Consider the following 15,605-nt stretch of genomic DNA (forward strand, 5'->3'; position numbering starts at 1 on the left):
ACTGTTGGAAAACCATTTCCGGTGACTACGACTTGAAGCTCATCAAGAGAATGCCAAGAGTGTGCAAAGCAGTAATCAAAGCAAAAGGTGGCTACTTTGAAGAACCTAGAATATAAGACATATTTTCAGTTGTTTTACACTTTTTTAAGTATTTCATTCCACATATTTTCATTCATAGTTTTGATGTCTTCAATGTGAATCTACAATTTTTAGAGTCATGAAAATAAAGAAAACTATTTGAATGAGAAGGTGTGCCCAAACTTGTGGTCTGTACTGTATATGTCCAAAGAACAAAGATAGAGTGGGTCACCCCAGTACATTTGGTATTAAAGACAAGAACATAGCTGTAGAGCACAAAGAAGTGGCAGAGACACTATAGCCCTAGAGCATGAGAAGGCCCAAAGAAGGTACTAATATAAATGGCCCATGGCAGGAGGAGGGACTTTGTTGCGCACTTTATATTATGATCTTGAAGACTCCTCCAGATTAGTAGTATTTTTAATATATTTACGTGTATATTTTTATCTTACAGAAGACTAAGCAGTCACCATATATTTCTGTGCAGTGTGATGTTAGAGATATCCATGGATCTAGATGGCAATGGTATTGAGCACAACATATATAGCGAACAATGGACAAGCTACGTGATAACGTGCTTAAAAAATAAAGGCAAGTATATTAAGAATAAAGACAACTGCTTGAAATCACAAGAAAATGTCAACAAAGAAGATGATGATATATAAAATAGTGCAAACTTGATAAATCATCTTTATTAAATCAACTATTATGTCAACATTGATGAATTGCAATAATACATAATAAAATAATAAACACAATATAGCATCTGTCATAGTGGCACCACTAGGGGTATCGTCGTAATGTGATCTATACGGCATTATATTAAGCAACAAATGGATACATGGTAAACATTAGCCCTTGGCACAGCATGCTTTCCTTACTATGCATCCCATACACACTTGTATCACAATTAGTGATGAGCGAGTACTTCCATGCTCGGGTGCTCGGTACTCATAATGAGCAGTTGGATGCTCAGATGGGCGCAACTCAAGTACCTGAGTATAATGGAAGTCAACGGGGAACTTGAGCATTTTTCTGGAAAATCTATAGGAAAAATGCTCTAGTTCCCCCAATGACTTCCATTTTACTCAGGTGCTTGAGTCGCGCCCATCCGAGCATACAACTGTTCATTAGGAGTACCGAGCATGGTAGTACCTACTTATCACTAATCACAACTGCGGCACATACTGTATACGGCAACACATAGATTACTTAAAACCGATTCGCTATCGTAAATGTCACCTGCATGGCAACCAATTAGTCAAAACTGTACCCAGTATGGTCCCAACATGGAGGAAGTCCATCTTGGCTAGAAGGCTGGTCTGGTAAACATTTAGGCCATGTTCCCACCGTAGCATGAACATTGCATTTCTTTCCACTGCATTTTTTCTGCATGTGTCTGCACCAAAGTAAGCAGTAGCAATGTTCTCCTGTGTGCAGTGCATAGTTGTCGCATATTTGTTTTGCGTTTTCCATATTTTTAACCCCTTAGTGACAAGCAATACATCCTTTTACTGACCTGAGTTATATGAGAATAGCATCCCCTAATGGGTGAAAATGCAGGAGCTGTCGGCTGTCCACTATAGCTGACAACCTGTTGCATTAGTCACAATCTGTGTTGTCACTGAATATGGAAAATGAACCCTTAAGATGCTGCTGTAAATAGTGACTACCTCATCTAGATGGTTAACAGAGTGGGGGGCTGCCTCTCTCTTAAACACAATTCGCATCCTGAGATCATGATTGTGTGGTCCTGATGGTTGCCATGGCAATTCAAGTGCAAATTATGGGCTTGGAGTATGCCAGCTTTAGCGGCCTGTCCAGAAGTTAGCAATATTTAGGTGGTAAAAATATATTTTTTTTCATTCCTGTCATGCCACTTTGATTATTTCCAGAAATGCACCGGAAGGGTTAATAAACTACCTGACAGCAGTTTTGATTATGCTTAGGGGGTCTGTTTTAAAAATGTTACTACTTTTGGGGTTTTCCAAGCTATAGGTCTAAAATGCTGGAATTCTGTTTTTAAAAAATATAATTGTGTTTTATACTGCATTTTTCAGGTTTTCCATTGAAAACTACAAGGAAAAATGCACACAAAACCACATAGCTCAATATTGTCATTACACACAGTGGGGATGAGTTTTCAGAAATTAAAAAGTTGCGGATTCTCTGCACAAAACATGAAGCGGAAAAAACACAGTGCTTGCGGTATGTGTGATCATGTCCTCAAGTCATAGAAATATAAAGTCAGAAAAACAATAGGAAGATTTCTAAGCTGCAATGGCTGGGAAAATATATTAGGAAACTGTACTAATTTGTTTGGACTTTGAATATCCATCTAAATGGTATACATCTTTTTTTATTTATTTTTGTAGAATAATCCCAGTGTTGGCGCTCTCCCCGAGGTGGTGTAAAAATGGTAGAAAAACAGTTGTCCCAAATAAAAGCTTGTTTAATAATATGCGAAAAACATATAGGGTGTTGTTAAAAACAAGAATCACAAAGCGTTTCGACTTTTCATAAGCCTTCATCAGGTGTACCGTTCCCTACAATTATTACACCATCCTCTGGGAGAGCGCCAACACCGGGATTATTCCACGACCATTCATTCTCCCAGAGCTCCATTGAAGATACCTCTTGCAGTAAAATCAGATCAGCAGCACTCCGTCACTGTCTACAAACATCATTATTCCGGTGAGTGTTCAATTGTCCCTCACCTTAGCATTACAATGAACCTACAACATTCAGAAAACGCTGCATTTCTTTCTCCTTTCATTCATCCTTCTTTGCATACATGAATTTGTTTTTTTTCCTCGACGGGTATAAATTAATCAAATAATTAAATATGGTTTGTAAGGTATGTAACAAATACTTTAATTCTTAGTAAATGCAATGCACATTTATATAAGTATTAAGGTATTAGTCAAATACATAACTGACCATCTGTGATTCTATATTGACTCTGTCGGTGGCATGTTCTATTGTTCCATAGAAATGTGTGGCAACGCAGTAGAACATTGGGCAACCTCGGTGAAATCTATTCACTTCAAGCTGAGTAAGTGGCTGCTGAGAGAAGTAATGGTGGTAGGGGAAAAGAATGTAATTGCAGAACCATTGGTTGAGGGGAATGAGATCATTTACCACTGCTGCACATCAAATTTAGTTTAATGAAGCTGTTTGTAAAGACACTAAACATCAAGAGAAAATGCTTAGATTACATCTTCAGAAAATTTCCAGTGCTGACCATGGAGAAGCTAAAGGTGGGTATTTTTGATCGTCCTGAAATCATTGGACCCAAGAAATATCCACACGTCAAAAATTCATTAAACTAAAGCCTGCTTTACACGTTGCAATTTCGCATACGATATCGTATGCGATTTGCAACGCCCCCATCGTATGTGTGGCACGTTCAATTTGTTGAACGTGCCGCACAAACGATTAACCCCCGTCACACGTACTTACCCGTCCATACGACCTCGATGTGGGCGGCGAACGACCACTTCCTGGAGTGGGAGGGACGTTCGACGTCACATCGACGTCACACGGCAGCCGGCCAATAGAAGCGGAGGAGCGGAGATGAGAGAGACGTAAACATCCCGCCCACCTCTTTCCTTCCACATAGCCGGCTGGACGCAGGTAAGATCTGTTCAATGTTCCCGGGGTGTCACACAATACGATGTGTGCTGCCTCGGGAACATTGAACAACCTCATGTTCAATTCATGAGGAATGGACGACGTGCATGCGATGAATGGATTTTCGTTCAATCGCAATCGCACGGACCTGTCACACACTACAATGTACCTTACGATGCCGGATGTGCATCACCTACGACGTGACCCTGCCGACATATTGTAAGATACATTGCAGCGTGTAAAGCTGGCTTTAGGTTAGACAGATGCATGGTTTTCTTTCACTATGGTTGTACAGAATTTTTTTGAGAACTATAAAGCTGATAATAAAACTGAACTAGTAGACAGGATGTTGTCTTCTTTCTATCACCTTGGCTATGCAATGAATATCAAGGTGCATTATCTCCGCAACCACTTGATCATTTTCCAGTAACCTTGGTGACCTAGGTGAAGAGTAGTATGAACGATTCTACCAATATTTAAGAACTATAGAAGATAGATACCAAGCACACTGTGATACCCTCATGATGGCAGATTACTGCTGGTCTATTCAAAGAAGATTGCCTTGGCACAACTCACCGAAAGTAATCTTTAAACCACCATTTTTGCAAGTTATATCAGTAAATGAACTGTGTATCAGTGACAACCTTTTAAACTGTAAATGTTTAATTCTTATTCTATCCTAAATAAAAGAAATCTACATGTATGAATTTGTTTTAATAACCAAGAAGGCAAAATAATCATGTTTAGCAGACATTGGTCTTAGTGTTTGACTAATCATATGCATATACATAGGGTGTGTCACATCTCATTACTAGAGCTTATGGAAGAAAGCTAGAGTCAGATTTAGAACTGACCTAAAACAGGTTAGATAACTCGGGCACCAATTTTCTTGCTCCTAAGTGTTATCAGAGGTATTTGCTTCTTTCTCCTCCTGAGCGAATCATTAATTTTCAATATTCTCAATTCTCAGATAAACTCTGTCTTCAGTGAATACAGATATTCCCAATAATAAAGTTGGTGGTCATAAAGTTGTATGGAGAAACTGTAATGCGGGCTTTACATGAGACGACTGATCGTGCGATGCATCGTCGGGGTCAGGGTTTTCGTGACGCACATCCAGCATCATACACGATGTCATCTCGTGTAACACCTCCTAGCGACACAGTATCGCTCACAAATCGTGAGTCGTGTACTCGTCGCTAGGTTTCATAAAATTGTTTAATTAAAATGGCGGCGGTTGTTCATCGTTTCCGTGACATCACACGTTGCTCCGTGTGACACCACGGGAGCGATGAACAGCAGCTTACCTGCCTCCCGCGGCACCCGCCGGCTATGTGGAAGGAAAGAGGTGGGCGGGATGTTTACATCCCGCTCATCTCCGCCCCTCCGCTTCTATTGGCCGGCTGCCGTGTGACGTCGCTGTGACGCCGAACGTCCCTCCCACTCCAGGAAGTGGACGTTCGTCGCCCACAGCGAGGTTGTCCGGAAGGTAAGTACATGTGACGGGGGTTAAACGAGTTTGTGCGCCACGGGCACAGATTTGCCTGTGACGCAAAAACGACGGGGGCGGGTACGATCGATCGTGCTATCGCACAATCGGTCGTCTCGTGTAAAGCAGGCTTAAGTGGAAAACTTGCAGTACAATGTCTGTGCCTCCCTCCAGCTCCACCCCCTTCTACTCTCCATAGAATTTTAAAAGCACCAACTGTCATCTCCTATCTCGATAATGGAGAAACCTTTTCACTGAATACACTTTTTACAGAATTTACCTATGAATTGAGAGTGAATGATCAGTCAGAAGGAGAAGAAAGCATTTATTTTGATAAGATATATTACAAAGTTTTGTACTTTTATGTGTACTATTGATTTTCTAAATAAAAATTTTAAGGAACGGATACACCTTTCAGCATGAAGCATGACATGTTTATGTATACACACCTATATATAAAAGTCACAGAAAAGTTGAATATTCTTCACAAGTCATGGCTGTCTTAAAAAAAAAGCTGTGGAACATATATATTTACGTTGCAACCATTTTTAACATACACAAAAATCTGCAATTGGTCTCCTTTTTCTAACATTGTAAAATTTACTAATTGATATATTTAAAAAGTCGCAATTTGCACACACCATCATCAGTGACGTGTGACATTTAACACATCAGTCTCCTACACTTATCTATGATCATAATGTGTGTCAAATTTATCATGAAGGTGCGACATATGATATATACAGAGTGGCAGAGTTACATTAATAAATTAAAGATTTCGAGTATATTACGCTATTTCTGATAAATGTGGGCCTCTGTGTGAAAAAAACCCTGTGACCTCCCCATAAGGAACCAAGTGATAGAGATCCATACATTTGGTAACCAATTCAAAGTCTACAAGTAGACAAATCAAGTTTTTCTATTGCCAACTGATTAATTGACATTATGAACATATTGTTGAAAACTCCAAAAATAAAATTATTTTGTGTGTTGGCATTTTTCATATGTAAAAACTCCTGATTAAAATATGATTTAAAAACAATAGATAGTTTTTGTCCTACTCAAATCCAATGTTAAGTAGACCTGTGAGCTAAACATCATGTGTACCATCTATGATGCTTACCTGCTATAAAATGTCCCCAATCTGCTGTCTTCAAAGGGAATCTGTCACCAGGTTTATGCTATCTCATCTGAGAACAGCATAATGTAGAAAAATAGAATCTCATTCCAGAGATGTGTGACTTGCTGAGCTGTGTGCTGTAGTTTTCATAAAATCATTGTTCTATCTGGTTCAGATCAACGGAATCTCGGAATACTGAGCTTTGTATAATCCAGCCTACACCACTGATTGGCAGCTTTCTGTGTACACTGTGCATAGGCAAAAGCTGCCAATCAGTGGTGGGGAGGGGCTACAGAGCTTATGGATAATAATAAATATAATAATCTTTATTTCTATAGCGCCAACATGTTCCTCAGTGCTTTACATTTCAGAGGTTCATATACAAACAAACATATATAACCGTTATAGTGGATACAATAATTAAAGCAAAAATAAAGACAACCCTGCTCGTAAGAGCTTACCATCTACAATGGGGTGAGGTGGGGGTGACGAGATACAAGTGCTTATTTACAACGACAGTCCAGGTAGTCTCGAAGAAATGTAGGATAAATAAAGGATGCATGAGCCAATCACCAGCTCCTTAGGCTCAGCTACATGCTTAAGGCTAGTTTCACACATCCGTCTTTTTGCTGGATTGCCGGATTTGTCACACTCCAGTACAGTGTGCTACAGTATAATGGCAGCGTGGCAACTTCCGGGTCACATGCTCCGGTCACATGACAGCATGTGACCGGAGCTTGTCGCGCTGCCATTGTACTGTATACACTGTACTGGAGTGTGCCGAATCCGGTAAAAAGCCGGATGTGTGAAACGGCCCTAAAACTCCTCTTTGATTGTGAAAGAACTCCTGCACCCAGTAATCTATGTGATACACCGTTGGATTCAGAATCACCTTGATTAAATTATGGTGCTGTTACATAAGGTAGGAAAAAACTGCTGACAGATTCTCTTTAAGGCCTTGTCCATGTTGAGTATTTAGTGAGTTTTTTACCAATTTGTAAACCAAAATCGGAACGATCAGAGGAAACGTAAAATAGAAACACGGTCACCACTTCTGCATTTTTTACAAACTCCTGGTTTTGGCTGACAAACACTGAGGTAAAAAACTCACCAGATACTCAACGAGTGCACATGGCCTAAAGGCCGCTTTACACTTAGCGACATCGCTACAGCGATGTCGTTGGGGTCACGGAATTCGTGACACACATCCGGCCTCGATAGCGATGTCGTTGCGTGTGTCACCTAAGAGCAATCAAAAAAGGTTGCAAAATCGTGCAAAATCGTTAATCGTTGACATGCTCCCCTGTTCCCAAATATCGTTGCTGCTGCAGATACGATGTTGTTTTTCGTTCCTGCGGCAGCACACATCGCTATGTGTGACATCGCAGGAATGAGGAACCTCACCTTACCTGCGTCCACTGGCAATGAGGAAGGAAGGAGGTGGGCGGGATGTTCATCCCACTCATCTCCGCCCCTCCGCTTCTATTGGGTGCCCGCTTAGTGACGTCGCTGTGACGCCGAACGAACCGCCCTCTTAGAAAGGAGGCGGTTCGCCGGTCAAAGCGACGTCGCTAGGCAGGTAAGTAGTGTGATGGGGACTAGTGATGTTGTGCGCCACGGGCAGCGATTTGCCCGTGACGCACAACCAAAGGGGGCGGGTACGCACACTAGCGAGATCACAGCGTGTAAAGCGGCCTTAACTCTAGGCCTACAACCTTTAGTGCAAGCTGCAGCTCAGCATCTACAGATTGGCTCCTTTATATGAACAGAAGCCCATCACAGTCTCCCCTGGAAGTCACTGCATGAAGATCGGATTTCTAATACAGCACATGGGTGGGATGATTATAAAGTATAGACAAGTAAACCACCAGTGAACACCAAAACAAACACAGTGGGGTTGAACCTGGTGATTGGTCTGTCATGTATATGCCTCCAGTTAGTTAGAAGTTCTTATGCTATCTAATCTCTATCAAAATTAAAAAAAAAATATTTATGTTTATTACAGAGATCAAAGAAAAAAACACATAGTCTACAATCACGCTCCTTGGTAGCTCTGGATACAGATATTGGCACAAAAACAGATGGCACTAAGTTAAAATACTATCCAGTCCTCTCATCTGATGGCATGTACACTTTCCGAATCCTTGAAGGTGAATTAGATGTTAAAAAGAAAGCAAGATATTCCTGTAAGCAAGGCATACATCAATACACAATACATTGCTTACCTTGGTGAGTCGTAAAGAAGGACACTGAATGGCCGCTGCAAACAGTTTCTGAGTGCTTTTGCCTTCCAATGCCCGATCATGTACTCTGCAAAAGAGGAAACAACATGATAATTAACACATTCCATAAATAAAACTGATAACTACATATTTGGCTATATACAGTATATTCTGCAGTCCTCGATTGTCTGGAGTTGAAATTACTTTCAATATATTAAATGGAGAAATCGAGGTGGTCTACAAAAGGGCAACTGTTCAAAGACACATCCGTAGGGTGGTAATAGCCTCTTTTGGTGGTACCCGTAGTCACCTTATAGTTTCAGAGATGAAACACAGATTATACAGTAATGATTGGCAAGAGAAGGATATTATGTATGTATTTTAAATGACAAAACAAAATGTCAGGGTAAGACTTATTGGTTATGGTGCAGTATACTGTTAATTAGACTTATATCCTCATGGCTCTGCATGAAATACTAACCCCATCTTCAGAATCCCCCCGTTATTTCTAGAATGACACACGGACCAATACTTCGGGCAAGAAACAGCTCTTGTATTAACTTCATGTTCGATATGACACTAAATTGGGAGAGATCTTGTGCAGCAGTGTCTTCTTCAACTACAACATGCACCTCAACAGAATTATGAAGAAATTGTCCTTGACCTTTAAGGTGGCTGAGACACCAATGATTAAGCTGCTATGTACAAAACAGCTGCAGCCATAACACAGGGAATTAACACTTTACGTCCAACTAGCTAAAGCTCGCCAAGTGTTAATGACCTTCACCAAAAATTGCTAATTTTATTAACCAAGTCAACCCTAACCTCAAGCATTACTGGTGGTAAGGTATATTTTGATATCTGCATTTACAATCCCATATTGTACCTTTATGGCAAACATTGCTTTTTACATACTTGACAATCTGATGAACGGCCACCAACAACTACAGGTGAGTTGATTGTTGAGACGTTAAAGTACAAAAAAAGAGATAGTGCTGGGTCATATTGGGATTTCATCTGGCAGTGAATTTGTTAACGCTACCAAAGATGTAAAGGCTATGGAAGCCGAATCCTCCAAAGGAGAAAGAAGCAAAGAAATAGAGAACGAAACGGGAGAAGAATCGGATGAAGATAGGAGAAAGGGAGGAAGGACAGAAGGAGGATTGTCGATGGGAGGAGGGTTTGTGGGTTTTGTTTTTGCACAGATAATAGGATTCAACGAAGCGCTGAGAGCATCCAGCCATCCGCTTGGGCTGTCCTGTTAAATACAGAGCACTGGGGAGACGCAAGGAGGGGGATGACAGAGAGAAGGAGCAGACTAAGATAGGGAAGAGAGGTGATGTACAAGGATACTGGTAACACTGATGCATGTTTCTGGATCAGACCAACAAAGTGATGAGCGAATGAAGATTCAAAAATGATAAGAGGCAATCATACGGAGGGGGGATGATGAGCTACTGTATAAAAACAGATCAAACAGAGAGAGAAAGACAAAGAAAAGGAAGCATTACACGTTTAGGAAAGTTACTATCAAGGGAGCGGAGAACAGATTCTGCTGTATGCCGTCCTGATCTGACAGGCAACATTTTACATCATTTTAAGGCATCGACTTTCACGGCAATGGTGCGCAGCCGAGACTGAGTATATGGGATTATAAATAATACAGAGATTTATTATTAATAGTGCTGCCATGATGTGTTTACAGATGAGCAAAATTCTCGTCTCAGAAAGGCAAATCAACTCGATTTGCTGCAAAGTGTGACCCTTCCATAGTGCCCCTCATACAGCGGCAGCGTATATTCCTATAATCCAGGTCATGAAGCCATGTAAGAGGCAGGAACTGCCAGGGATTCAAGCTGCTGTTTTAATCGATCCGTCTCTCGTTCTCTCACCTCCCTCCCCCTCCACTTCTTCTCTCCTCTATTCATATTTCCTTCGTTTCTGTGCCTCTCTGCTGTATTTTCCACTTGCCAGCCTCTTCTTCCACTGCCGCGGCATCTCTTGTTATATGCCACTTAGTCTGCAAACAGCACCGAGTACAGAAATCGACATGAGGAGTAGTAAAGGATGCAATGCAGGAGTGGTACTGAAGGACTTGGCTGGGATCCGAACAAACCCCCACTGCCATATGTGATACTTCTAATTAAAAAATTAATTAATGAGAAATTCAGGGATGAAAATGTGATGACAGATATATCGAGAGGGGAGGAGGGAATAAAGGCCAGAGAAGAAAAAAAAGATCAGGAAAATTATGAAAATAGACCTAGGCATGAATGTATGTAGGCCTGAAAAAGGAAAATACAAGAATGAGGCCTGCAACGTATATGGTATTAGCACCTAACAGGGATAATATTATAGATGGGGCAGGATGACTGAAGGATGTGGACCACTATGAAGATGTGAGACATTTTGATGTGTGAATAATTGTGTAGCGTTTTAGTCATACATATATTAAAATCATAGTTTATATGCAATGAAGCACTGTAGGATAAAACAAAGAGTCTAGAAAGGCAGGTGCTCACTCCTTCAAACGTGCCTGACTTTCTCAATCCCTCCGAACTCCCAGAAGTCTACAATCCCCTTCTCGCTGTGGAAAATTTTATTCTGCCCTATATATTTCTTTCTGTCACCTGAGGGAACGAGTAATAACTTCTCAGCCAGAGGGGCAGTAAGGGAAACTAAATGACAGTGATATGTTTAATTGGTTAAAGTGCAAGCCCAATGTGTGGGGAAATGTAATTGTGGAAATTATATAGGTTATTGGACAAAACAGCACTATGTCTTACTGGAAAAAAGAAAAATGGAGATGCCGAAGTCAGAGCAAGAGTCAAGACTATTACAATCTGTGAGGCAAAGGGAACCTGTCAATTTTTCATGCTGCCCAAATCAAGAGCAGCATGAATCAGAGCCTGGCGGCATTATTGCAGTCAGGTGTAATTTACTGTAAAACACTCTGGAATTTAAAAGAAAATATAGTTTGAAAATTGTTTTTTCCCATCGCCATTCCATGTAATTGACAAGTTACTCGATAAGATCATACATGTGATAGACTGGTCAACCAACTAAGCGATGCAGAGAGGAGCCCATCTATGATCCAGGTTGGATCTTCAAACTTTAGAAAAATATATGCCTGACTGCAATCGTTCTGCCAGTGACTGATTCATACTACCGTGGTTTGGCCAGCGTTAATCAAGTGACAGGTTCCCTTTAAGATAAAGTTTTAGATTGTACCATAATAGCTAAACACAATCTATAGCAAAAACACTGCAGCCATTATGTGCGATACTGCTAAAATATTGGCCATGAATCTCAAACCATGAACTCCACTCCTATAAAACCAGTATTGTCCAGTTAGGGGGCAAATTAAGACAAGACTCTAAGTGACAATTTACATATACCGTTTATACAGTGTGTCCACTCATATCCTGTCCACCGCCATTAACTTGAGAACAGCGGCAGCTATAGGCATAGAAGTGGTGTCTAGGTATAGTAAAGTAGCCATGCGCTTTGCAATGAAACCACCTATTGCGCCACCTGGTGGAAAACAAAGGAGTTCGAATTTTTATCTTGAAAATGGAACGAGATAGAGAAAACAAGTGAATTACAAAGTTGTAGGGCATCATAAATTCAATACGACTCGACACCTTGCATACAGAAATGCTATGATTAGAACGTGTAAAACTCACAAGGCTGCAGACGTGAAGCGATACCTCATGGAGACCTTCCTACAAGTCATTGGGTATGGTGGCTGCATGGAGTGGCCTCCACACTCACCTGACCTGACCCCATTGGACTTTTTCTGTGAGGTCACATCAAACAGCAGGTGCATGTGACCCCTCCACCAACATTGCAGGACCTACGACGACGTATCACAGATGCTTGTGCAAACGTGTCACCTACCATATTGCACAACGTGCAGCAAGATACAGCATGCTGTCCAGAGTCCAGATTTGCATTGCAGCTGACGGTGGCCACTTTGAGCAGCAAAGTTAAATGAGCGCCATATGCGTGACCAGCATTCAATGTTTTGGGGGCGTCATGGGTTTCATATCATAGCATTTCTGTATGCAAGGTGTCGATTCATATTGAATTAATGATGCTCTACAATTTTTTAATTCACTTTTTTTCTCTATCTCGTTCCGTTTTCAAGATACAAATGCTAACTCCGTTGTTTTCCACCAGGTGGCGCAATAGGTGGTTTCATTGCATAGCACATGGCTACTTTACTATACCTAGACACCACTTCTATGCCTATAGCTGCTGCTGTTCTCAAGTTAATGGCGGTGGACAGGATATGGGTGGACACACTGTATATACCTAGAACAGCCTTTCCATATTGAAACTAACCAAACGATTAGCTTTTTATGCCGTACATGGCTGTAGAAACATGATAATCAGCTTAATCACTCAAAAAGCTGTGGCCAGCAGGCTGGATCTATGTTAGCCACTGTCTGCTCTGGCTCAAGAAGGAGGTTCTCAAACAAAGATTCCTTCTATGATAGTTAAATCCACTTATAGTTCAGATATAAAGGGCTTCTCTAATTATAATCACCAATACCCAACTAAGTGATGCTATCACAGCTGTGGGGTACATTACATCTACAACAGAGCGATCAAGGTCTACAGCTTTGATCCAATTTCTTAAAACAAGGACAAAAGAATGTTCATCTAGAGTCTCATGATGTACTTCCTTGTAGATTTGATAAATGTTTCTAAGAAGACAAATCAGGTCCCTGGGCTGAGATATTGAGAAGAAAAATGTAATTTACAATCTCACATATCTTTATAATCTTAACAAATCCCAACACCCAAAGAAAGGAGAAGGAGCTTTTAATTTAATTTATTAACAAACATTTAAAATATGCACAATTTACCAGATACAAGTAAATTACAAGATACAATTATATACACTGTTTAGTAATTATGTTTAGTCTATTCATATTGGTGTTGTTCTATTTAGTTGGGGAATTAAAAGGGCAGAAGAAAACGTAAATTCAGGACAGAAAGAAGAGAGTGTCAAATTGGCTGCTGAAAGTGGCGTCGATGGAGCTGGAGACGATTTCAAGCTATACACCGATGAGCAAAAGAGTAACAATGTTTTGAACTTTTGAATTTCAGGCTCCATGTCTCACCATCCGCTTCAGCTTTAAGCGTGAGACTACCTTCATTATATAGACAATCATCTTGGCTATCTCATACATAAATTTAACTTGCAACTATTTAGCATATGATTAGGTATGCAGATTCTTTCATGTCACTGCACTGTTATTGTTTTGCTCCTAAAAATCTAAATGTTAATTTTTATTATTTTATTATTTTGTAAATCTACCTTTGGCTTTCAAAACTGCCTGAATCCTTCTGGGCATGCTCTCGATCAGATTCAAACATATCTGAATCAATATCTGATCCAGGTCTTTTCTACACGGTCCCGATTTTGTTGCATACTGGTCGACTCACTTGGGTAAGTAAACAGATTTTTCTACAACTCTACCTGCAAGTGTTCGATTAGGTTGAGGTCTGTGGACTGTGGGGGCCTTTCCAGTACCTCTACTTCATTGTCATTGAACCATTTCTTAGTCAATCTCGATGTATGCTTCATCCTTTTCATACCCATAGTACTTGAGTGTATGAAGCAACTCGTCTTGTAGGATACTCACATATAGCTCAGCATTGAGAATACCATCAAGCCTGGTGAAATATCCAATGCCTTTGGCAGTGAAAATACCACATATCATCAGACTTGATAGTTCCTACAATTTCTCAATCCATTAGCCCCTTTTTCCCTTGTTTTTTTCAGGCCCATTTAGTTATTAACTTTCCTCTGATTGCTCCAAATCACCCGTTTCTAATCTTCTACTGTGCACTTTTTGTATTTTTTTGCAAACTCGAGTCGACAATTCTTATGACAATATTGAAGTTGAGGCTTCTTTACCTTTTTTCGGGCCACCATTCCAGACTTGTGTAATGCGCATCACACGGTGCTTGCATGGATATCTGTGATCTCCCTATTGTAATGCATACAAGCCACCTCCACTGCCATGTTTGTCACATCAGAACTGATAGACCTTATGATGAGCTGACTTGTTGACTGACATTTTGCCTGGCAGTCCACCTCTTGGCTTTTGAACGGATGGATGGCCTTCATTTCATATTCTTCCAACTGTCATGGCAATCACATGATGCAGTTTGCCAATTTTTTTGGCCGGGAGACCACTATCGATGAGTTGGATGATGCTTTCTCTTTTCTTGGGAAATCTTCTTTATGGCTGTTCCTTTATTCGAACCAGTGACCTTTGCTTGGGAAGCAACCTAATAACACATTTACCTATTAGGGAATGTGGGAACAGGTTGTAGTTTGTAGTATACAGGAAGAAAAAGATTTTCACACACCAGGAGCAAAACAGTAACAATGCAGTGAGATGACAAGAATCTGCATAACTAATCATTGGCTAAATAGTTGCCAGTCAAATTAATGTATGAGATAGCCAAGATGATTGTCTATGAAATTAAGGTAGTCTAACACTCAAAGCTGTAGTGAATGGTGAGAAATGGAGCCTTAAAGTCAAAAGTTCAACACATTGTTACCCTTTTGCACTACAGTGTACAACTAGAGCATTTTGAGTACTTAATACACTCTTGGAGATCATCAGTTTGTCAGGTGTAAATGCCAAACTGTAACATAATTCTGAAGAGATGGCTGGTACTCTAAGGCCCTGTGCGCACTGGGAAATGGAATTTTCTTGAGAAAATTCCGCATGCTCTCAAAGATTACCGCACCCGCGGTAAAAAAACGCGGGAAACCGCACCCGAAAACCGCATGCGGTTTGCCGCGGTTTTACCGCGGTATTATTCGCGGTATTGCCGCGGTTTTGCCGCGTGCGGGTTGGGATGTGCTTTATTGCATTCAATGCAATAAAGTACATTGAAAAAAAAAAAGAAAAAAAAAAAAAGTCATTTAATTCTGATAGTAGATAGACAGAAGAATAGATAGAGGGATAGATAGACAGACAGACAGAGGGATAGATAGATAGAGGACAGATCGCTGCATTTCCCACGGTCGGCA

General features: G+C 40.6%; 1 protein-coding gene across 4 annotated transcripts in view; it reads right to left on the reverse strand.

Annotated features, from left to right (window-relative positions):
* LINGO1 (leucine rich repeat and Ig domain containing 1) overlaps positions 1-15,605 on the reverse strand; it is a 520,596-nt gene that overhangs the window by 142,854 nt on the left and 362,137 nt on the right. For 3 of the 4 annotated variants that reach the window (XM_075345577.1, XM_075345576.1, XM_075345580.1), the window contains one exon: positions 8,546-8,630. In XM_075345577.1, the coding sequence (XP_075201692.1) occupies positions 8,546-8,630 (85 nt within the window). Of the gene's footprint in view, positions 1-8,545; positions 8,634-15,605 lie in introns of those variants that run through there. The other variant, XM_075345578.1, reaches the window with a different exon arrangement.

The sequence above is a fragment of the Anomaloglossus baeobatrachus genome, chromosome 4 (assembly GCF_048569485.1).
Source record: "Anomaloglossus baeobatrachus isolate aAnoBae1 chromosome 4, aAnoBae1.hap1, whole genome shotgun sequence".
Classification (NCBI taxonomy): Eukaryota; Metazoa; Chordata; class Amphibia; order Anura; family Aromobatidae; genus Anomaloglossus; species Anomaloglossus baeobatrachus.